General features: G+C 40.2%; 1 protein-coding gene across 2 annotated transcripts in view; it reads right to left on the reverse strand.

Annotated features, from left to right (window-relative positions):
- CAP2 (cyclase associated actin cytoskeleton regulatory protein 2) overlaps nucleotides 1-23,376 on the reverse strand; it is a 68,569-nt gene extending 45,193 nt beyond the window's left edge. The window contains exons 1-3 of one of the 2 annotated variants that reach the window (XM_054285418.1): nucleotides 23,013-23,376; nucleotides 11,113-11,237; nucleotides 7,432-7,532 (exon numbers count right to left, since the gene is read on the reverse strand). In XM_054285418.1, coding sequence (XP_054141393.1) covers nucleotides 7,432-7,532; nucleotides 11,113-11,236 — 225 coding nt within the window. In that variant the 5' untranslated portion in view covers nucleotide 11,237; nucleotides 23,013-23,376. Of the gene's footprint in view, nucleotides 1-7,431; nucleotides 7,533-11,112; nucleotides 11,238-17,164; nucleotides 17,258-23,012 lie in introns of those variants that run through there. The other variant, XM_054285419.1, reaches the window with a different exon arrangement.
- Nucleotides 23,377-24,883: the final 1,507 nt, after the last annotated feature.

Raw genomic sequence — 24,883 nt, forward strand, 5'->3', positions numbered from 1 at the left:
ACTTCCATTTTCATCACCTTGAAAGAATCCCAGGCACCCAACCAAAATTTGCTAACGTGGAAGTCAGTTCAAAGCTCAGACATCTATAATAATATTTTAGTATTTCTTCCCACCTGAACCATATTTTCCTTTTCAGAGGTGCTAAATGACAAAACCCTACATGTACTTGGAGAGGGAGCCTCAGCCTCTCTGAAAGGCAAGGATGTGATTTAAAAGCAGATCTGAACTAAGGTGTTTTTAAAAACAGAAAGTGTGTATTAAAGCAACAAGAAAGAAATGTTTCAGCCTCAAAGTTCTACATAAAGATGCTTAATGAATCTTTTTACTGTGTCTCTGGGATAAAACACATAATTAAGCTTATGAAACTCTGCACCAATACTTAAACTGCTTTGCAGTGGAGATTAATTGTGGAAATACATAGTGCCATTTATGGGTGTCAGTAGACTAAAAGAAGTTAGCAGTGACAGTGACATGGTTTAATCTATCCTAATGGACTCTTCAACATTCAGAAATGTGACCATATTGATCATGCAATTCATACTGGATAAAAAGAGGCAATGCACATTTATGGCCACATTATACCCTCATCACTCCTGACAGCACTCCCAGCTTATTTAAAACAACATTCAAACCGCACACTGGTTTCCCTTGTGGCTTAATTCTCATTATTCACTGAACTCCTTTTTACTAGAAACTGACTGAAGAGCCAGATTCTGAGCTCATTGTTTGATTTTTTGCTGACTACAATGAACAGCCTTCTCAGTTTCCAAGCCCAGCATTTCTATACACTCAAAACAGTTGCAACCAACTAGCCAAATAAAAGCAGGTCAGGGATGGGGAGGCAGATGAGTGAAAAGAGTGTACACGTGCTCTTCAGAAAGAATGAGATTGAAAATTAATAAAAGACTTACTCATAGCCTGTAGCAACAAATGACATCATTCAAGCATGTGTCCCAAAACAGAAAAAAAAAACAAACCCAAAAAAGTGAAAAAAAAGCATTCATGGATGTGTATTTCTCAGACTGAAACAAATGGGTTTGAATTATATTACCACTCCAACTCATAATCTTCACCAGAGATATAAGCACTATGAGCACCAGTAAAAAGAATTTTCAATCGCAAGAGGTTCATGCTGATGACAATAGCAAGGAGGCTGCCTTTGTTTTTCTGATGGATCAAGAAAGTGTAACTTGGCAGTGGTTCACCAGAAATTACTGCTGTGAGAACCACACACCTCACAGCAGTTGTGACGCTGAGTGCCTGAGATGGCTGTCACCTATATACTCTCTAGATCCTAGACTGCTTTGAAACAGAGAGAAAAGTCATTACCAAGGCTTCCTCATGGACCCTGGCTCTGTGCCAACTCCATATATTCAATCCTCCCTGATAAGTTTTCTCCTGACTTTACACCAGCAAGTGTCCTAGGCAATGGCTTTGCAACGGGCTCATGGAGAGACACTCTCACACTGTATTTGTGGCTCTGAGTGTAGGTGGTTCACACTCTAAAGCCATCTGTGATTTAGCTCGCTCTTTTAGCCATGTAATTTTATCACCTTATGATTTTTGGTTAAGCTGACGCAGTGGTTTTCAACTTGTGGAACTCTTATGCCTCTAGTCTGTACACTGCTTCTCCTGGAAAACCACCAAGAAAAACTGATTTCTTGCCAGTTGACTCAAATACTTTCTTAAAGGGCTTCAATGAAAAATTGTATAGGGATAGCAAAATTAGCATGAGCTAAAGCATATGATCAGTTTTGACGTTGACTTCAAATGGCCAAAAATGCAATGCATGCCTTGATTAATTGTTCTATTCATTAAGTAAATTGATTGGTAAAACACGGACCTTATATCTAGTGTGAACACTGAATATTATTCTGAATTCATCTGGTCAATTCAAGAACCCTTCATGATCAGATTTTTTTCATAAGAGTGACTTATCTAACATTTTCTTGGGCAAACATGATGGATTTTTCTTTGTTTTCACACTGCATATAAAGTTACCCACTGAAATAATTCTGATATCTTTTTCTAGCATACTCAGGAGATCAGAAAATCCCATTGCACTGAGTAACCATATACACATAATATCCTTTTTAGGGGAAAATAATTTTAGACCTTGGTCAAAAATGGTCTGTAACGTCCCTCATCAACTGCACTACTTTGAAATCAGTGCTTATGGATTAAGTCAGGAACTACTCCACATTCAAAGAACCCCCATGAAAACAGGTTATGAATAACTCTTGACAACCTTGAGTGTTTGTATTTCTGATTTCTTATGTTTCTGACTAAATGCCATATGGAATATTCTCATATATTCCCACCCCTATCCCCCACCAGATTTACAGGTGCATGTTTCTCGTGCCAGCAATACACAATTCAAAGCTCAGTACTGGCCACCATGGCATTGATTTTTCAATACTTGTTTGACTTTTATCTCTTCCTTGCCTTTTCAAATAATAAGGAAAACAAGTGGTATTTACTGCAATGTCAGTGTCAAGAAACTAACACCCTGATCCATTATAATTGTTGGAAAAACACGCACTCTTTCAGGAGGTGGTGTTCTAGACTTGGAATGGACAGGTCCTTCTTGCTCAGGAGCCATCTTTATTCCCAACCAGGTGTCATACAGTCCAACAGGTACAAGCATGTCTGCACACCAGTGCACCTGCCTCAACAAATCCTGCTTGTTTTGAAAGCCAGATTCAATCCCTAGGGCCATATGGGAAGTTGTCCTTTAGAACAGAGCAATCAAAAGTTGTAAAACTCCTGGAAATGTCAGGTTTTTTTCTAAACTAACCTCTAAATTAGCCTCTCAGCTAGACTGTATATATTGCATTTCCATCTTTCTTCTATTAAAGTGAACATTCTTTATTGCTCATGTTATGAAGTATCTTGTAGTACATACATACGGTGAGAAACATAGCTGAATTAGCATTACAAAATCAACTTTAACACTGACAGATTTCCAAGGCCGATGATTTTATTTTATTTTCCCGTTTGCTGGACAGCAGTACCATTTTCTACGCTCTAAGACTCTTTCTCTCAGTTGAGTGCACTTTGTATGCTGTCAAAAATATCTACCTTTTTATTCTTTCTTTATGTATTCCATTTTCCCCAGTCCTGCACTAGCACCTTGGTTTGGTGTTTATTCCATGTAGCAGAAAATACCTCTCACAGAAATGCAAAGGCAGCCTGACAGCAAGCTTCTCTTTGGGCATGTTGACATCATCCTCTTCTCTGAGCTCTAATTCAACTTTCAACACAATGCCTAAAACCGCACAGCCTCTGAGCACAAAAGATGAACACGAGAGTACACTTGTGCATTCTGTTGCCCTGTAAGCAAATTGCCTGGTGAATGAGGAATCAGTCAAATAATGGGGTTGATAGTCTGCATTTAGATAAGCTAAGATAAAGTGCAAAAGTGGGGTTTTTTTGGTGTAGCACAGACAGCAGCACATCCTGCTCAAAGTTCAGGGCTACGAACATCATTGACTCCTACAGCATCTCTCACATGAAAAGACAACATGCAGCTATTTCATGTGTCATAACTACTCTTTTGAAAAAACCAGAAAGGTAGGATTTTTTAACTTCACTGACAATCCAAACCAGAGTGGCACTCTGCAAAGTGCATATATATCTCATAAAACATATCTCCTGCTTTCAGCTCTCTATTTACGTGGACTTTACTGGGAAGAAGAGAAGAATGTCACTGCTTTCATGTAACAGATAAAGAAATTCTCTGGGTATGTGCATATGACATTTGTGGGGTGCACATTGCTTTCTCTACTCACCATGATAAGAAACAAGTGCATGCACACAGAGAACTCCTGCAGATTGGATAATGTGCTGTGAATTAATTCTCGGTGCTAACCTTGTTCAGGCAGTCATACATATAATGGATTGCATCCAAACCCTCTTCCAATAAGGAGCAACTGAACCACCTACCACTTCATTTCTGAATGCTCCAAGCTCTTTCAGCTTTTGTTTTGAGCTCTGCATTTCAGCAGCTGGAAGTTGATGGAAGAAAGGAGGGAAAAGGCATCCATATTTTTATAGTTTTCCATTCCAAGATAAATAGGCTTGGATGAGAGAAGAGGGAACATAAATGAATCACACAGACAATCTGTTCTTTCAACTGGTAGGGTTGGGAGGTTAAAAGATTTTTACAAATAAACATTTTTTAAAAGGCAAGTATTAGCTTATGTGTTTGACAGAAGGCTGCAATTATGCTCTGCTCTGTACCACAAAAATACTAAAAATATGGAAATGTGAGGTTATCTATCCTTCTCTTGTAGAACCAGTACATTCTCTTCCTATCGTGATGTCTCATCTGGTACATTAATCAAATTCAAGCCAAAGTATTCCACCACTTGAGATAGCACATAAACAAAAATAATGTGAAGAAATTCATAATAAACACATTACAAAAACCTGCTTCTTGGCCTTCTAAAGTTTTGGTTTCTTTGCTTTGCCAAGGAGAAGAGCCCAGCAAACCTGCTTGAACCCAGCTTCCTCACTGGGACACAATCTAAAGGTACACTATGTCTTCCACAAGCAGCTCTTTGCCATCCTTAACACATTTTCTGCAGTGCTGGATTCATGGCCTATGCTGTAGAGTCACAATCTGTTTTATACTGATTTTGAATTTCCCTCATTCTGACAGAAGGGCAGCTTTTGGTGTTGGCATGTATGGAGAGTCAGCTTCAGGGCTGTTACAGCCTGTTATGGTTGGTGACAGCCTCCAAGACACTGGTATGTCAGGCCAAAGACAGCTGGTTGGTGGCAGTCCTGACTTTCACTCTTTCACTGACTTCACATGCTCTAGTTGTGACATGGACAGCAGAAAGTGGTTTCATAAAACATGTGCCTGTAGGGGACTTTGCATTTCATATAAATATCCATATAATCACCAGATCTTTATTCCACAGTGACAGAATAGGGAAAAGATCTTATCTTAGCTGTTTAGGGTAATTTGCTTTAAATAGAGTATGTAAAAGCCTAACCACTCTCCTTGTCTTTTCAAAAGTGGTTCATTGCTTCAGTGCAGTTGACCTCAGAGATTCACCACTATATGTACTGTAATTTGAATGAGAAATAATCTTGCTCTCAAGACTGAGCCTAAGCAGGACTCTGATAAACTAATATTTGTAAAGCCCACTGTGCTGCTGTGTTTAAGAGAGCCAGAAGCTAGCTATTAGTTCTTTTTTGTGGTTTGTTTGTTTTGTTCTCTTTCAGCAGACTTTTTAGAGTACAGCATGCTGAAAAAATAGGAAGGAGGCTCCCCAACAGATACCAGTTGTGTTTGAATTCTTCCTTTTGCCAGGCACACAAACCACACAACTGTTACAGCCAAAACACATCGTGTTAAATCCCTCATTTCTTTAGCATAATATGAAGTCTCTCTTTCTCTCATATTACCATTCTGGTCCATCAGGTATGTGAGCTTTTTCAAGGCAACAGGTGTTTTTTGAAATAAAATACAACCTTCCCTTCAGCTCATTATGTGAAAGAGACAGCAGCTGCAAGTATAATGCTGAGGACACATGGTCTATAAGACACCCAGAAAAAAAATACTCCTTGTTCCACTTGTTAAGGTAAAGCACAGATGTTGCTTCAGTGATAAGCATGAGCATAAGGCAACCACAGTCTGCTCAACGTTGTAAATGCAGAATTTAAGATTTCAGAATATTTAGTAGGCTGCAATCAGAATCACCGGTTTCTTTATGTAAAGAAAGCTAATGCAATGTCTAAGCTCACAGCACTAACAAATACTCCATATCACAGCTTGCATTACACTATCATCAACAATATGCTAGAGATTGTGCACAGACTTGGCTGACAAATTATTAATAATCTTTTATATGGACTCAATTATGAGTAAGAAATAGTGACAAATGCATAAATTAATACACTTACTGATTTAATGATTTAAACATTTACAGATAGTGTATATTAAAAAGGGTTTAGCAATTTAGAATGTTTAATGCAATCCCTTTCCCTGCTTAGTATTGGTAGGAAGACTATTTTTGTATCACTCAGATCTAAACTGTTGAGAAATCAACTGCAAAATAATGATGTCTAATGAATGTAAAAACCAAGTTAGAATCAATCCTTTCCAGGGAGCAATCCTCTGTTCAGTTAGGTCCATAATTCTTCCTCCAACCTTCCGACTCCCATTTATTTATTTTCCTCTAGTTTCTCTGAAGAACAAAGTACATATATTGTAGCTTATAGTATAATTGTCTGTCCTTTTTCAAATAGAAAGGGAGTGAAGCATTTCCTAGAAAAACAAAGATCATCTAGGATTGTCTGGTCTTCCTATTCCCTCCTGTTTTCTAGGCCTAACTAGGTCAGAAACTCTGTCCCACAAATCAGAAGATGTAACACCAGAGGAAAAAAACACAGATGACAAAATAATCCAGTCATCTTTCTCTGTAAGTAGACATAAATAGGAATATTTATGTTGGCCTTGCAACATGAATCTCAGTAGCTTGTAGGACTGCATGTTTTTCTGGCTACAGTGTTTGTTATGTAGAGCAGCAGCAGCAATCAACTGGGAACCGTACACACAGAGGAAGGCCTGATGGCATGGATCTACTGGAAAAGTCAAAAGCATCACACTCCTTCAGATCCAGCCTGCACTGACCCCAGCTCTCTTGTGTGTGGGATGGCTTTCTGTTTTTTTTTTTCCCCAAATCTATATTGGTAAGCTGTTGGTAAAATGAGTCCATCCCTTGTCAATTACATCACCACCCATTTTAGGGAAGAGCAGCTTAAAAAAATAAAACAACACAAACAAGTTCGGATCACAAGGTTAAGATCATAAGGTTAGAAAGTATTCTCATCATGAAAATGATACCATAGTACTTCCTTGATGCAACTTATATTTTTAACAGAAGGTCATTTAAATGGCTGAATCATTTTTAGTTTGCTACATTGTTACAAATGAAAGAGATGTGAGTAATAAAACAAACAACCAGAACAAAATCTCTATATTAATTGGAATGATGATACACATGCCTAGAAAAACAACCACAGGAAGATATCATTGCCTGGGCCCACCTGTTGTTCACTACTGATTTGCTGGCACATGTTTTTAATTGTTCCTGTCCTGCAAAGAGCTCAGCAGCCAATAAAACTATTCAAATTGCTTGTGACTGAGAATATTTATATATTTTGCATTTTATGGTGTTCAACTTTGGTGCTGTAGAAGGCAAGCAATCTCTTCTTATGAATCCACACAACATTGTGCCATTCCCGAACCAACTGTACTCAGTGTGTAATGCCAGGCGATCTCAACTACAAGCATTAATAACTTAAGAGGTTGTTCTGTTATTAAGATACTCCTCTACTCAGAAATCAAGGCTGATCACACAGATTCCAAGACTTGTACACTTCCACCATCACAGGAAAATCTGAGTCAATACTTACATGTGTCTTCACATCACCTTCAAGAATCTTGCTGTACCTGAGAAACTCAGCAACACTTCCATTCAGCAGCCTATCAAAGGCCTCCACATATGGTGCTATGCCTGTAGAAGAGGAACATTCCATTATAATGGGTTCATAAAGTATATAATGCATAGGATGTGTAGCAGATGGAGGACATGTATCATAGAAACTGAGGAGATTTCAGTAACTTCATTTCTGATTTATGAAATCAGTGAAAAAGGATGCAAAATTATTTCCGTCCTAGATAGAAAGAAGAGGAAAAAATCCTGCTCTTGGTAGTATTTGAATAGGAACCTGTAAGAAAATTTCCTGTGCATAATGCAATGGGAAGCCTCTTTTGTCTTAAAATAACATGTGCTAAAACAAACATCTCTCAGCCCTTCAAAGGACCTGAGGAGTGTAATTCTCTTAACAAAATTCCCCTATTGTACTTTAACCAAATATCATCCCCTAAAAAGAACCTGCACTGTACTTAACAACTATTTTTATACTACTCCATTCCTGAAGAGCTCTGTGATGTTTGGTGGCTTTTAATAGCAACCAATTCCATCCCCAGTAAGAGAGTCTTTGGAATGGGTTGACAGTAGATTTATGCAGTGAGATATGGCTTTGTAATGGCCTCGTTTTGTTGTCTCACCTTGCGAAACTGTCACTGGGTAAAGGAAGCTCAAACAAGTCTTCCAGACAACATATCCTACTGACTTTATATATACTATACATTACAAAGAAAGAATAAAGCTGCTATTTTCTATATGGTACACAGAGCAGTTTCCTGATTAGGTGAACAATCAGAAAATGCAGATCAGTCTCAGTTTCTTAAGCACCTGGCTTCTACCTAGTACTATGTGGTACCTGTTAAGATAGCAAAAATAATCTTTCCTTGGATGCTTTCCAACCCTTCCTTTACTCCCTCGTGTCTTGTCTATGCTCAGAACCTTTGCCAGATCCAGCATGAATGACACACATGTGAATCTATGACATATGTAGGATCTGAGAGAACAAGGTTAAAATTCTTCCCTGCCTCTTTCCCTCATTAATAAAGCCTGAGGATTACTCTGAAGAGGTACCAAGCTTTCCCCAGAGAATTTGCTTTAACCTTTTGGCACTATATAACAATTGTGTCCAAATTCACAGTTATGAAAGCCCCCTTTATTCCACAAGAGTCATCTGGCTCTATGACAGAATAAAAGACAGGCTCTGGCAACTGGAGTTTGCAGTGGCCTGTGTGAAAAAGAACATTTAGTTAGTCAGCTAGGTGGGATTTCAAGGCTCCTTTTGTTCTCTTGATGCCATTCACCTATAATTCTGAGGAATTTCTGGGCTTTCCTCCATATTAAGTGTTTGTGTGTAAACCCCTCAAATGACCTAATGTACAAAAGGTTTTAGCTGTGGAGATGCTTTCCAAAGCACATTTATGTTCTTTTTCAAAATCTGTGCATTCTTCCAAAAGATTCATTGTAACATTTTCCTTTCAGAGCAGAGTTTTACATAACAGTTCACCAAATTCTCCTATGCAGAACTAGAAAGCAACGATGCTATTTTTTACTATTCAATGCAGCTCGCTCCCAGGAGCAATTACTAGAATTTGCTGTGGGCCGTGCAGAGCAACAGAATGATTTATTTGCAGTTCTGCTGCTGTAATGCCCTTTAGGAAAACAGTAAAGGTACAGATCTCCCATCCTGTTTCTGAAAATGTACTAATTGAAAAGCCAAGGTTATTTTTTTTTTATTAACTCTAATTATGGAATGGTCTTTTAGGGGATAGAGGTCATGGTTGAAGAAATATACCTCCATTTCAACTGGAGATTTTAAAAAGGTCACACTCTGGCCTGAGTGACAGTTTTGAAGGAGAAAAAGAAAGAAGATACCTGTAAGACTGATCCTTTGCAGTGTCTGTGGCAATGTGAACCTCTGCAGAGGCACAGTGACACAGGCACACAGAGTGGTGTTTGGGGCACTGTAGGCATACCAGGCACACAAACTGAAGACTTTCCCAACTGCACCAGCAAAAGCTAATTCCTGAGTCCCTGCGTGAGACAGCTCTGCCTGGAGACATCATGCAGCCTGGCAAGCACCCCATGGTGCTGCTCATCTCAGCTTCTTACTGCAGTCTCCCAGTGGGTGTATTTTATAATCACACTTCAACAAGGCTTCTCAGTTGGTTTCTTCTAGGGATCTGCTGGGGCGTTCAGGCTCTGGTTCCCTGGGGGGTGAATCTCTTCACCTGACTGAGCTCTTAGGTCAGGTCAAGAATACAAGCAGTTTTCATGGAAGTACTTGGCATGGTGAGTTATCTTCTGTTCTGAAAGTAGCCCTGGTTCTGCAATAAATACAGTTTCACCTAAATGGACTCATTACATTACTAAATTCATTGAGAATTGCACAATTCCTAGTGGTGATTGATTTATTTGTCAGTTTGTATATGGATATTTCTCCTGACTTTGCTACAGTTTGCTAGCTGCCTAGGTTCTCTCTGGACTGCAAGCACTTTTTTTAGTGAAGCTTTCTGTGTCTGGCTAACTCATCTGCCATGGAAGGCTGCTGCAAGATGCTCCTTTCCTGCCACAGAAACACACTGCTCTCAGTCAGCTGCCCCACAGCAGCTGCCAGTGTGCAGGCCCATGGCACACAAGGGTGCAGGGAAAATCCCTCACATGTGTCAGCTGGCATAGGGGACAACACAGCACCTCACACACTTCACTTGTTGCTGTGTCAGTAAAGGAAACTGCCTGCAACTTCAGATGTGTCCTGCAGCTTCTGTACAGCAGCTGAGTCCATGCTGGGATGTGCTCTTCTATGAAGAATGCAAGAAAGGGCAAGGAATACAGAAAGCAATGAACATGAAGCTAATAAAGAGATGCATATTGGGGTTCTGGACAAAAAAAGAAGTTTTGGAGAAAGGAAAGAGCACTTCTATTCCATCATATTTAGAAATACCACATATGTAAAGTTATTTAGCCTATAACTTCAGGTACCACAAAATTAAGGCACAAGAAAATATGATGATATGATATGATATGATATGATATGATATGATATGATATGATATAAGTAGACAAAGAACAAGCTTTTTTTTGTATATTCTCCACTGTAGTGCTTTGGAGAGCCACTTGAGAACAGAGAGCTCAAGAGGTAAGAATGTAAAGCCATGGATTTATAGTGAGTAAATGTTTCCAGACAAACTCATGTTTGATTAAGGATGTTAAACAAATTAAGTGGGTCTGCACTGTGAAATCCAGAGAGAGTTGGCAAATCAATAGTTACATTGGTGACTTCTACAGGAATATTTATGCTGCACATTTAGGGGATGTCTCATTTCTTCTGCTAATTGGGCTCAAGCAGACATCTTCACCAGGGGAGTTATTTACAATGATATAAGTTGTAAATATAATTGCTAAAATGGAAAAAGTAATAAAGCTTAAGACATGGACAGTATATTAAAAAAACAGTAAAATCATTAATTTTCTAGGCCATATTAGTTTAGAATTGTGCATGCTACTAAGCTTGTCACATGGTATTTCTAAATAATTTTTAAAATTTTTTAATTTTGATACAGAATTTATAGGAGGTGGGATCACATTCCCTCTTAGAAGACAAACATATACATTATTTGTAATTTTTTAATAACAGAGAGATGGTACTTCAAAATAACATACTTACTTCCATTGACTCCATTGATGCCATCACACTCCATTCCACCAGATCTGTGTGAATCTGAAAACAATGATTCAAGTCGAGTCACTGCTTTCTCCAATCTCTCCATCAAGCCATGAGTCTCTGCCATTCTGAAAAAAATCATTATGATAGAAACAGTGTTAGACCCCTCTCAGTAAAGCCCTTGCTTCATGCTGCAGTTCTGTTCATCTTGTGGCTTTTTCTTTTATGGTAAAACTCTCATTTTTTAAGCACTGTCTTTCTGGCACATAAACATTTGCAGTGAAGCAGCTCTCAAGGGTAAGTTGCTTCTTTGTCAGCAGGGATCAGCACTCAATTCTGGCTCTTCCTTCTAAGTAGCAGGTTCCAACCACTGCTAGTGTACCTTTCAACTGTCTGCACGTGAACAGCTTATGACAAAATGCAAATATATGCTCCCAGCCAGATACTGAAACAACTGGAATAGTCATAAAAGTAATTGGTAAAATCTTATGCCTACAATGATTTGAGTCAGCATTTACAGAGACTAAAATACAGACACAATTAATACTCACAGATTTTTGAAAAGGTTCATTCTGAAATTTGCCTCGGTCTTTTATACTATCTAGAAGCACCCAGCCACTTGACTGAAGACTACACAAAAATCCAAGAAGATCTCCAGTTTATTTTTCTTATATGATTTACCATCAGTTTTTTTCTTACAGAAGCACCCGATATGAACCAGTGTTTCCCAAGCTTTTAAAATCATATGCTGATTAACGTTTGGATAGGAAAAAACCCCTCAGAGGCCTGCTTGTGCAGTACTGCTGCAGTGCTTTTGGTTTAAGATTAAATAGAAATTAGGTTACATTTTTAACAACTCACACATTGCCTTCTTTCTTCACAATGTGATTATCTACTCTCTTACATGTGAGGCAGTGTAGGCATTGACATTTTTGAATATTGGCCAATCTCTTGGGAAGAAAGTGCTGTATACCATACAGAGTGAGAAAGTTATATAAGCAAAGGCAAAGCTATGATTAAATCCCCTATCATTTAATAGAGCGAGTTTAAGGTACATGTTCCCCACTGAAGGTTGGGAGTGTTTGATCCTGATAAGTGACATTTGGCAAGGGGTGCATGTGGTGATGATGGCTCTTGATTAACATGCTCCCTGTGGCCACTTCCAGCCCAGCCCCCACACCAGGCTGCATCCCCTGCCCAGCACCGGGATGTGCAAAGGCAGGAGCAACAGGGGAATAAGCAGCGAGTCAGAGGCTCTCTGGGGCCATCATCCTGTGGTGTTCTTCCACAAGACATTGAATCCTCTATGGCTCAGAGACTAGAATAGTTAGGCAGACATGGAACACAAGTGTAAATGTATTAGTTCCTAAAGAACAGCCTGCTAGTATTGCAGAGATATTAAAGCCTAATAGCAGATTCCAATAAAATGCACCACTATGCAACACTCAGCAACCAAACTAAACATTGCTGCTTCAGTGTCTCCACAGCCAGTGCAGAGTGCCTAAATATTATAATTAATAAGTAAAGTACCATGGAAATAAATGTTTTCATTTACAAACAAGTACTACTAATTCTTATTAGTAAAATACAGTTATATTTTTCTACTAAAATTTTAAGCATGAGAGGAAATTAGCTACTAGGACTGTGGAAACACGTGCAAAGCTCTTGTACTCTGAGTCATGCTGCCTTTCAAACAGGGTGGGACTTTCAGACTTTATCAATGTACTGAGGTTTGTGTTTGACCTAAAAGTGAAGCAGAAGATTTTACAGCACGAAATCCTTGAAAGAATCATTATTGTGAGAAAGTTTTGTTTGGAATTTATGGAGTTTTCCTATTTATATTAAATTAAAAAATCAAATCCCCAAGGAGGATGACATTAAACAGGATGCACATGAACAGTGTAAAAATTCAGAGGGGCTCTCTTCTCTTATCACAGAATGGGTCACGTTGGAAGGGACCTCAGAGGGGTCATCTGGTACAACCTTCCCACTCAAGTAGTCATCCCAGAGCACATAGCACAGGATTGCATCCAGACAGTTCCTGAATATCACCAGTGAATGAGATTCCACAATCCCTTTGGGCAACCAGTTCCAGTGCTTGGTCACCTGCACAGTGAAGTTCTTCCTCGTATTCAGGTGGAACATCTGGGCATCAGCTGCTGCCCACTGCCTCTTGTGCTATTGCTGGGCACCACTGAGAAGAGCCTGGATCTGCCCTCTGGGCACCCTCCCTTCAGATACTGATAGACATTGATGAGGTCCCCCCTCAGCTGCCTCCTGAGGCTGAACAGGCCCAGCTCCCTCAGCCTTTCCTCATGGAAGAGATGCTCCACTTGCTTGGTCAGCTTTGCATCTGTCTACTGGACCTGCTCCAGGAGCTCCAGGTCTCCCTTGTGCTGAGGAGCCCAGAACTGGACACAGCACTCCAGGTGTGACCTCACCAGGGCTCATTAGTCATGTAATGAGTCCATTTAGGTGAATCTGTATTTATCCAAGCACAGTATTGCAGAACCAGGGCTGCTTTCAGAACAGGAGACAGCTCACCATGCCAGGTGAGTTATCCATGAGAACTGCTTGTATTCTTGACCTGACCTAAGAGTTCAGTCAGGTGAAGAGCAAAGGGGTGGGATCACCTTTCTTCACCCACTGGCAATGTACTTTCTTTATACTGCAAAATGCACACTATTCTGTTTGAAAAATCAATTCACTTTAAAAAAACACACCTTAAATTTTTGTAAGGTTACAAATATATTGGCAGGAATGAGATGAATGGATCAGAGGAGCTTCTGAAATATTCAAACTTTTATGAGAATATTAAATTTTTTCTTAAAACAAAGCACTGTTAATCCTAAAAAATATTATGAGTACATTCTTTTCACATTTTACCCTACTACATAAAAGCCTAAAATAGTGTCTATTTTAAAAGTTCTGTTTTCAATCACTCTAAAGTTTGGATGGTGTAACATAGCATACTAATACATAACATAGCATACAGTCAACTAATTTCATCAGTATTTTAAAATATTTTTTTAGTATAGCACCTGTTTTTTTATGTAAAGATACAGTCTAGTAAGTTGAGTTTTTTTCATTTGCCTTAAAATTTTCCTTGATGATGTCATCAAATGTCACAAAAATTATGCACAAACTTCTATGGAGGACCTGTTACTTTTTGGCCTCTTCAGCCCGATTTTGCCTGTGAAAGAATCCGACTGTTTGATGACAAACTCAATGATTTGAGTGCACACACCAGGAGGTCTGAGGAGTCTCACAAATGAGCAGACTTCTAATGTATTACCCAATAAATGACCTTCTGTAAGGCAGCAAAACTACACATTGTGGTGTCAGAAGTTCAGGGGAATAACCCAGCTCAAAAACCTGAAGGATCTTTTTATGCAATACCTTCCTGCTACCACATAGCCTTTTACTCACTATATTGGTCACTGTCTTATTCTAGTCCCATTAACTGGAGAACTACAACGTTCTTCCAAAAGCAGGCATCACCAACAATCATAGAATAATATATTGTCAGGGTCTTTAAACAGATGTAGAAACTGTTTTTACCCTAATATTAGGGATGTCAGGTTTCTATTCTTTTTATATAGAATATTACACTCAATAATCGTCATTTTTACACCGTCTACCTTTTTATCTGTAGATTTATATAACCATGAGTACATGGTATTTCCATCTATTTCTATACATATATGTACATGCACATAAGAAAACACACAGTTATGCCTGTCATGTATGAATAAAGTGCAAAAACATTTTTGTGATTACTGTCCATAACACTAAAAGAGCAATCAATTGTACATATTCAAATCTTACATTTACACCTCTCTTTACCATTAAATGACACAGTGTTATCTACCTTACAAACAACACAGCAATTCAAGTTACTGTTCTAAACATCCACTGAACAATAGCATGAAAACTCTCTTCATCCATTCTCAATCTAAACACTGACATGTTTGCCCATACATTGAGATTTACATATTTGGCTCATGTTATGACACGCTTCAGCATTTTCTTGGCCTATATTCAGCTGTTTATCTGATTACTTATTCCACACTGCACTTTGCCTGGTCAAAGAGACACCACAAAGCCACAGCTCAAAAGGAATCAGAATACAAATGGCAAAGCTTGACTCTGAAGATACTATCTGCCATGATACAGCATCAGAGCTTATATTATAAATAAATAATAAGATTGGTCTACTTACAGTGTCAAATTAAATCTCTGCACATTAAAGAAAAGAGGATGCAAATATGTCTGTGGCATGCTTCCACTCTCATAAAATGTGTTTTTACTTCAAGACAGACTCTCTATCTCACCTGTCAGGATTTTAATTAAAGATTTGAAGTGATTATCAGGGTTAACCATGTATCTTTACCCAGAGCTGATGCTGACCACCTGTAAAGAGTCAAAAATAACAATGCTTTAACTCCCATATAATCCTTATCCAGTTGCTCTCCTGGTGAAGAACACTGTCCTTCACTGAAAGTAAGGTCACCTAAGAGTGAGGAAAGGTGTTAACACACATCTACTGACAAATCATTTAAACACAACATTGGTAACCGTCTCTTGGGCACAAAATCAAGACAGAAGATCCACAGCTCTGCCCTATTTACTGTTAGTGGTATCTTTTTTGGGAGTGCTAAAGGCATGTGGTAGTACTACCATCTGTCATTTCTTCCACAAAAGAAGTAAAGCCAAAACCATGTAGAAGAAAGCATGCTGAAACTCAAAGAGTGGATTTCTTCTTATTGACAGGCCTTGGGAGATCACTGCTTTCCTCCCCAGCTGTTTCAAAGCACCATTTATCTATTATCGGGGAAAAAAACTTGGCTGTAGACTAGAATTTCCTGACATACTGATCCCAAACACCAAACTGTAAGTCAAAACACACACATACTATTCCTGTTACTACTGTATGTGACTTACAACAGAGGACTATATTGCTCCATCTTCAAGAAGAAACAAGTTGTAATGAATGCACAGGGAAAAGCAGTACAGCAGCATAAAGGGGAAACCCCATATGTTGACATACCAGGCATGTAAAAATGGAGTTTTGAACAAAGGAGTGGTGCTACCTTGTAAAGCATGAAATGATTCTCACAAAGATCAGCAAGAGACAGAATACAAAGTTCCACAGTTTTTTTTATTTTCTAGCATTCTACTAATTTGAAAGGAAAAGAAATGTCCTGTTAATTTATTCGCTTTCCTCCCCTGGCCCACTCAGTACCAGTTCTTCCAAATTCATCTAGCATCTGAAAATTGATGCCAGGTCTCACTCATGCACATCATCTGATATCCTACATGTCAGATTTGGATTTCCTCTCTATTCAAAAAAAGGGCAGATGCCTAAACCAGAATACAGGCAGCAATGTGCATATTAATTGTATTCACCATTGCTGCACTGCCTTGGAAGTGGAAAATCACACTGTCCTTGGAAGTACAGCACCTTGCACATGTGCTTTCTCTCTTAATCTTTTAATAAATTGCTACCAAGATATTAAATAAAATACACACCTCCCCAGATTGCCAGCTGGTGCTATCAGAAAGCCAGTCAGGAACATTTCATAGATCTACAGCACCGTGTCCTCTGAGAGTTCCTCTGTACAATTTATGTCAACATACATCAAGGGAGGAGAAATGCATTCCTGAACATCCCCTCAAATTACAAAAGCATCTTACAGCACTTCATTTCTGACACAAACACAGACAGCCTGGGTCTGAAATGGCTCTTTTTCCTATATCATCATTCGAACACCTAAAAAATCCAAGCTGTTTTGAGGAAGCAGTCTCTTTGCCACCTTTGCCATGAGACCCAAATTCCTGCTGCATCCCATTCTTGTTCAGAACCCCTCTGGCTTGGGGTCTCTGGAGTTCCTCATTCCCAGATAGAGCTTGGAAGCAGCTCAGTACTGGGTGGGTGGTAAGAAGGAGCACTTGAAATTCTTTGGGTTGCTATCACAAAAGATTCTGGGCAGAGAATGCAAAGGGAACGGTGGTGAGAAGAAAGTATGTGTTGGTAGACCAATAGGAACATTACCTTGTATGGTTTGTATTTTGTTTTCCATTAGCTGTAGGGGAGGAATGTAAACAGAGTCTTCTCAAACTGATGTCAATTTGGATTAAACCAGAAGACCTCTCAGTAAGGCCCTGTGTGAGAAGAATGATTTGAGTTTCAAATCAGAGCCTTTTTTATTGTTTCACCCCTAAATCTACTACAACCTCATTTGGGAGCAATTAATTCTGAAGTATAGAGAATTAATTAATTTTTAAACCTAGTTAAAATATTTAGTTTTGTATATCAAACAGTATTAGAATTTTGACTTTTTTTTTGTTAAAATGGACAGTTATAACTGAAATAGCAAAAAAGACAAAAATGTCTGTATGACTTTTGCTTTTTGTGCATGAATGTGCCATTTTCACTATTAAGTTGATCTGAAGTCTTGGCTGACTCTAGCATACTCGTCATAAAATATTTCTGTCTGTAGCTCACTCTGTGTGTTAAAGCCACTGTTATGCTATAAAATGAGTCCCTTATGGCTGTGCATAAGAGTGTGCTACATCAACTATCTTGTGTGTGGACTTCTTTCTTTGGCCTAACCTCTGTGTTTTTAAAGGGCTACTTTTTATAAGCAAAAAAACATTTGCATAGAAGTAAAAGCAGGTTCATGTTGAATCTCTCCCATTTAACCCAAGTGTTTTCCTTTGTCTGGCCTTATGCTGTTGGTACCACAAAGCATAATTTTCTGTTTGCATTCTGGCTCTTCCTCTGCTTTTCTCCCTCTCCTAGTGATCAGGCTGCTGTCTACAAAACCATGTTGAAAAAGAACAGAACCCTTTATTCATGCCACTGTTCAGAAAAAATTGTAAAACTTGCATCATAAACCAATCTCTGTTTTGACAAATACCTCTGACTGTTGATGCATTTTAGATTTCTTATCACATCCCAGTTTAGTCCCATAATATGGGTAACTGCACACATCAAGCTGTATGTCTACAAGTCAATGTAATAATAACAACATGGACTGCAAGTAGGCCTCTGATAATTTAATATGAATTCTTTAAAATATGGCATGTGTTCATGTATTTGCTTAGTATCTCCTGGAGTATCAGTTCACTTCCTAATTATTGGGAAGTTCTGTGAAGAGCTTCTATCCCTTGCTGAATAATTTTGACTGTCATGAATTTTGTGATCACAAAGAGCGAGTTCATTATTTAATGATATACTGAAGCAGTCAAGACTGCTTGACAGTTTGTGTAAGCATGATTGACTTAAAATAACCAAGGCAACCCACTTTCTAAGTACATTCTCCTATTCCTTTTATGCTCACTTTTCATGTCACCACTGCTCATGGTCTTTGTATTGGACTTATTTTCTTCTCTCCCTCAAATGAAGTGTACGAGTTTTAGTATCTGTGCAATCAACAGAAATGCAGTGTTCTTAGCCACCTCATTTACTAGATATTAGTGTTGTGCTCTTCATGTAATCAAGCATCCTAAAGGCCTTACAAGCCATTTAATTACCTGTCACAAGTCCAATTACTGAACCGAGAAAATACTGTATGCAGGCATTGATTTTATTCAAGTGCTTCAGTGCAGTTCATAATAACTGAACAGTAAGATCTTTATGCTATGGTTCCAAACAAATTGAATTTGAACTCCCTGAAAGGGTAAATGTGAACTCTCTGAAAGGGTAAATTCCAAAGTACAAATGTTTCAGTACTTCCAGGATGTGAAAGGAAAAAAACAAAGGAGGGAGTTAAAACTAAGTGAAAGGTATTGCAAGCTCTAAAAACAGAAACTGTGAAATTACTTCTGAAGAAAAGACTAGAGTTATTCAGTACCAAGGTTTGTAAAAGTTTTGTTTGCTGTGCTGGTGGCCTTTCACAAAACTTCCACACCCTACTTCTCATGCATATCCATATTATGTTGAAGCCTGAATAGTTGGGCTTGATTTCAGCCAAGTTTGCAAGTGTTCCTGCTCTTACCAGAACACTCTGCTGCAATCTGTGTCTGATGGTCTCAGGCTCATCATGGCTGCTCCACTCAGCCCGTAGCCAGTGGCTCTTCCTCCAGCACAGCAGCAGCCAACGGAGCGTAAGCAAACCTTTTGCCATGAGTCCTCCCTCTGCTCTGCAGCTCAATTGGGATCTTTACTGGTCACAAAAACTTAAGGTCTTCATGCATCCCATTCTAAAACTCATCCCACTGATTTTGCAATACTGCTGGCATTACAATTTGTGCCTTTGCTTCTGATTCAGGATGAAATGGGCCAGCTGCTACTAAAACAGACCTTTATTTCTGGATATAACCTGGTTACTGCTTAAGAGGTCCTAAGCTTTAATGATAATCCATACAACCTGCTCACATACAAGATCTTAGACATTTAACTGTCTATCCCTCCTGTATTTCAGCGTGAGGTCTTGCTAAACACAGAGCAATCAAACTGGACCTACCCTAGAGGCTTGTAAAAGTCAGCCTTTTTGAGGGTGGCTGTTGCTTTAGAGGACCCAGAGCTCTAGGTGAATTAGTCTGCTGTTTCTAGACAATGACAGATTATGCGCAGAAATGTAAATGATTCTTTGCATTCCTTCCAAAGAGCAATTAATTAAATATTTAAACTAATACAAAACATAGCTTAAAGCTTAGGATCTGAGCAGATCTTGGAAAAATGTGCCACTATTTAATTATGTAATTGAGCATTTTCCTGTTTCAATTTTTTATATAGCCCACAAAAGCATTAAGGCTTTAATTCCCAGCATACTACTGGTATTTGGAATTCTACAAGCAACCTATTTTGCTTGCTGTTCCCTGAAAAGTTGTGGGCCAGACAAAGCAATTGCCATTAGCATATACTCAGGAAAGTAGTCTGAATGGGACCTTTTAAATAACAAAAAGTCCCTGAAACTGCTAGTCAGAATACCTTAAGTATACAGGTGAAATTAACGCAGCAGTAGGCAGTATGTGTAGACTCTAGTGGTGTCTGTGCCATAAAGTCTTGCTAAATGGTGACAGTGGTCACAGAGATTTAAGAAGCTCCACACTCCCTACTCTTGATGAAGCATCTGAATCAGCATAATCATTGCCATAGATGCAGCTGTGCTCACGCATGCTTTTGTCACTTCAGCATACAGTGCTTAGTAAAGGTGTCGCTAATCTGGTATAGTTGTTAGCAGTGATATTCTGAAGAGCTGAATCTCTAGAGTTTGAAGTATTATGTAAGCAACTGGAGTGGACTCCGTACCACATGAAAATGACACGTTCCCATTTGTTCCCTCTACTGCAAAAGATGCACTTGAAAATTTAGAAAAAGGAATTTAAATTATTTTTAAATATCCAGGGTACTTTATCAGGCAAAATCCTTTAACCAGTTCATAATAAAGCAGAAGAATAACTGCAAAAAATGTATGCCTTATCTATCATGGGTGTTTCTTTGGTCTGCCCCAATAAGCACAGAATGTTCTCTTTCATATAGTCAGATGTTCCAGTAGGCAGCAGCTGCAGCTACTGAGTTTGCTGTTGATGCACGTGATGTTAGAACTCGTGCAGAACCACTAAGAATATTCTTTAACATATTTGGCAGTTCATCATTTCTCTCCCTAGAGTTCAAACCAATTGCAACTTTATTGCCACTGATAGGCCACAGATTAAAGCAGAGATTATCTGACTCTGTTCAGGTGATGTTGCAAGTCAACATTGAGCCTGAGAGTTGAATACAAGTTGCCTGGTTTTCAGTCCTCCTTACTCACTCTTACTTTCCCAGTATCTGCTAATTCAGATTACCAAGAATTTTGGACCTGGGTGAATTTTAATGACTTTTTTTTTTTTTTTAAACTTAGGGTGCCCAATGTATTTTGCATGGACAATAAAAATGATACAGTGGGATCAGAATATCTAATGATGGGAGGGAATTTAATACATGTAATCTTAGTACCCTTGCTCCTTATGGTATAATAAGAAGCACTTTTCTCCATTGAAGTGAGAGCCACAGCTGACAAAGAATAATGAAAACATGTCAGAGGTTGGTTCTACCATTATAGTAAATAATGCACATCCTCTTCATTTTTATTTAATTGAGAAAACATATTTTATTCATTAAGTTCGGAGTTCTGCCTGTCCACCTTCCACATCTGAGCAGCATTCAAGGGGAAAGACACAAAGGAATCATAGGAGTATTCAGAAGACTTGCATTTTTGTTAAGCTCAAGACCAAAAAGACCATATTGTTGTATGTGCCTGGCATTGTTACAGAAGGTAGATTGCCTTTGTTTTTGTGCAAACTTGCTCAAAATAGAGCCAGTATTATGAAATCCTGCTACTGAAAATGCATAAAACCAGAAAAAAGTTTACTATCATTTGCATAATAAGCAATTAAAAGGAAATGCTAGGATAAAATTTGCACAAGAATTAGGGTATCACAGTAATGTCTTAAAAAGCCATATTTGAGAGTACTGTACTGAGTTCCAACTCATTCCATCTACCATGTTACTATTCTAAATTATTTTTCCAGTTACATTTCTGAAGTAGGATGAGTCTTCTCATTACAATTTCACAAAACAATGAAACATGGTAGTCCATAAACCACTGTCACTTTTGCCTGGCTTAGAAACAAATTTATAAAATCTGCAGGTTTATCCCACTCAGATCCCCTGCTAAACAGATCCCTTCCAACTACTTCCAAATGGACTGGCCTCTGTGAAGGGTTTTTTTCTGACATTTTCCATCACTCAAAAAACAATTAGGTAGGGTATATAAAAAAAGCTTTCTTCACCAGATGGTCTGTTTTTTAAGACTGCCCCTACACATTACAAAATCTGAATTCTACTTGATAAAAATCCTCAGTATTCATGCTGTAATGCCAAGATACAAATCTACATCAATCCCCAAAGCAAAGGACAGATTGCACATTTTTGGGTGAGGTCACAACAAGTTCTTCTCGGCTCTGTGCTGGCTGCGTCTCTGGAGGAGTGCTCCTGATGTCAAGATACTGCAAAATGCAGGACCTCGGCTTCACTTCTACCTTCCTCTCGCCCCCTCTGAAAGCTACCTGTATTTGAAGTATCCTTTACGTATTTTTATGTAAAGGTATATATTACGCCTTTAGGTCGCTCACCCTAAGATGCTATTTAACCCTTTCTTCTGGGTTAAACCTGCGGGCTCTTCGGCCACCTCCACCACACACACACCTCCGGCTCCAAGGGCTCCAAGGGCAGGGGGATCCAAGGGCTCGGCGCCCCAACACCCAGCGGCACTACAGCCGCCTGCCTCAGAATTAGATCATCTTACGCTGATTAGGAGAGTTCAGCACCGGCACCGCTTGACAGCCAGGTCTGCACAAACAAGCCGAGGGCATTTTTAATAACCCGTCCGCTGCCGGGACCCGGGGCGGGGACTGGGCCGCAGCCGAAAGCCCCCTCGGAGTCGCTCCCTGCGCTGACGGGGGGCTCGGCGGAGGAGATCCGCCTTCGGCCCCAAAGAGGATCCCTCGCATGCCGTGGTATTTCGCTCGGGTCTCCCCTCTCCCAGCCCAGATTACTCCCTTCCCCTCAGCACCCGGGGGAAGGGAGGGAGGCAGGGAGGGTAAGGTTTCCCGTGCGCAGGCCGGCGCAGGTGACAAGAGGGAAGTCGAGGGGCAGCGCGGGTCCCTGACCCAGATACCTCCAGAGCACTGCACGCCCAAGGAATAACTCTGCCGCCCCGCCACCCCCGGCCGAGCCCGGAGTCGCCCCCACATCACTTTCCCCCGTCCCCAAGATGTCCGCTGAGGCCGCTCCTGCCGCCGCCACCGGCGGGAGCGCACCCGCGGGCCCGGCCGCGCCTGCCCGGGGCCAGGGGGTCGGGCCGCTCCCGGCATCCCGCCCCTCCCGCCGCCGCCTGCTCTTGAGTTACCTGTTTTGATGACCCGCGTAGCCTTTTTTTCCCCCCTCCTCTCTGCAACGAAAATCCGCGGCCGGACACTCGCTCCCCCCCTCCCTCGCCTCGCCGCTGCTCTCCTTCCTCCTCCTCCTCCTCTTCCTCCTCCTTCTCCTCCTCCTCCTCAGCGGGAGCCGGTGTCAGTCAGTCACATCAGCTGCCCGGGCAGGCAGGGAGAGCAATGCCCAGCGGCTTCCGGGAGTGCCAAATAAAGACAAGTCCAGAGAGGGAGAGAGACGGTGGCAGAGATGGAGAAAGAAAGCAAAAAGTGGGTGGAGTGTGAAAATGGAGAGAGAGGGAGAGGGAGAGGTGTCTCACGGCGGCGGCTGGGAATCTGTGGGGAAATGGATGCGTGGAGCATCACGGAGGAGCAGGGGACACTGCAGGCAGCCCAGGGTGGATGGCCGCTGATACGGTGGCCCTGCTTTTGCCCGTCGGGCACAGCTTGAGAGGGTTGGAAGTGAGCATCCCACAAGACACTGCTCTGGTCCACAGTGGGAAGGGTGAGGCTCCTGTCGAAACCATCAGACCCCTCACCTCACACGGCAGGGAGGGTCGAGGACATCCTCATGTACACCTGGATACTTCATTGCCTGCTCTGGGCTGGACTAAACTGTGTCAGCCTGACCACAGCTTAGCTGGGCCCATGGTGGGGCTGCTGCCTTCATTCAGTGTGCCGTGAAATCAGGACTTCAGTGGGCAAACCCTGGTGCTTAGGCCTCATTTGTCAGTCTCGCCGGGCTTCGCACCAGTCTGTACCCCGCGCCCAATGGAAGCGTGAATGTTCTGCAATTGTGCGGTGCTTGTCACCACACGGTCCAAAGGGACCTTCACCTGAAATCTGCTTCATGTGCTCATAGCAAATGAATTGGCTTTTCTGCGCAGAAGTCTTGGGAGAGGACCATGAATTCACAGCCTCTAGAAAAACAGTATGCTCTGAATGGAAAAAAAAAAAAATTGTTAGATGGTGATTATAAAAAAGGCCATATATATTTTTCAAGTCAATATATTTTTCAATTCAACCATGTGGTTATGTGAAACACGGTAGCGCATTTTTCTGTCATATATATAGCTTATTTTAGAAGAATTTATATTTCATTTCTGATGGTCTGACAGCACCACTGTAAAACATAGAACACAAAGATTTGTTTTAATTGTGCAGCAGTTAAGTGTGGGCTGAGGAAAGTCATATTTTAACAAGAATGCCATGGTTAATAGCAGTTCACAGACCTCACATGCCTAAAGTCGATGTTAAGCAAAAGCAAGCAGACTGCAAGGATCTGTCTGGGATCCAAGCTCAGTAATGCAGACAATGTAATTGGCATTGGAAATTGCAAAAAAAATCAGTGGCACAGTTTCCCGTATGAAATGAAACGAACTAGTTCTCCTTGGCGTGTACAAGCAGACAGATGAAATCAACAGAACAGCACATGTTTTAACCAGAGGGTCTTGCCAAAACTTCCAGAAGGGTAAAGGTAATATGGAATTGAAAACCTGATTGAAAAAATGCACAGAACACAGAAACTACTCAAGAGAGACAAGACACAAGCCAGAAGATCTCCTTCTGGAAGGAAAACCCAAAAGGATTAAGAAACAGTGAAACTACTACACTTAGAGTAAAGCTCCAGGTCTGTATTTCTTACAACTCAGAGGAAAAAAAAGTCTCAAGACTTGTGTAGTGGCTGCATAATAAGTTGAAACTTTAGGATGATAAATGCAGTAGAGTTTCTGTAGAATCTCAGTTTAATTTGAGAAAATGTGGTTAAGTGATGTGGTAAATAGGTATGATTCATGCAAAATTGAAACAGTAATCAATATTGATACAGTAATTAATATTTGAAAATAAT

Source organism: Melozone crissalis, unplaced genomic scaffold (genome assembly GCF_028551555.1).
Source record: "Melozone crissalis strain CALT ecotype California unplaced genomic scaffold, PUWL_Pcris_2 ptg000042l_1, whole genome shotgun sequence".
Classification (NCBI taxonomy): domain Eukaryota; kingdom Metazoa; phylum Chordata; class Aves; order Passeriformes; family Passerellidae; genus Melozone; species Melozone crissalis.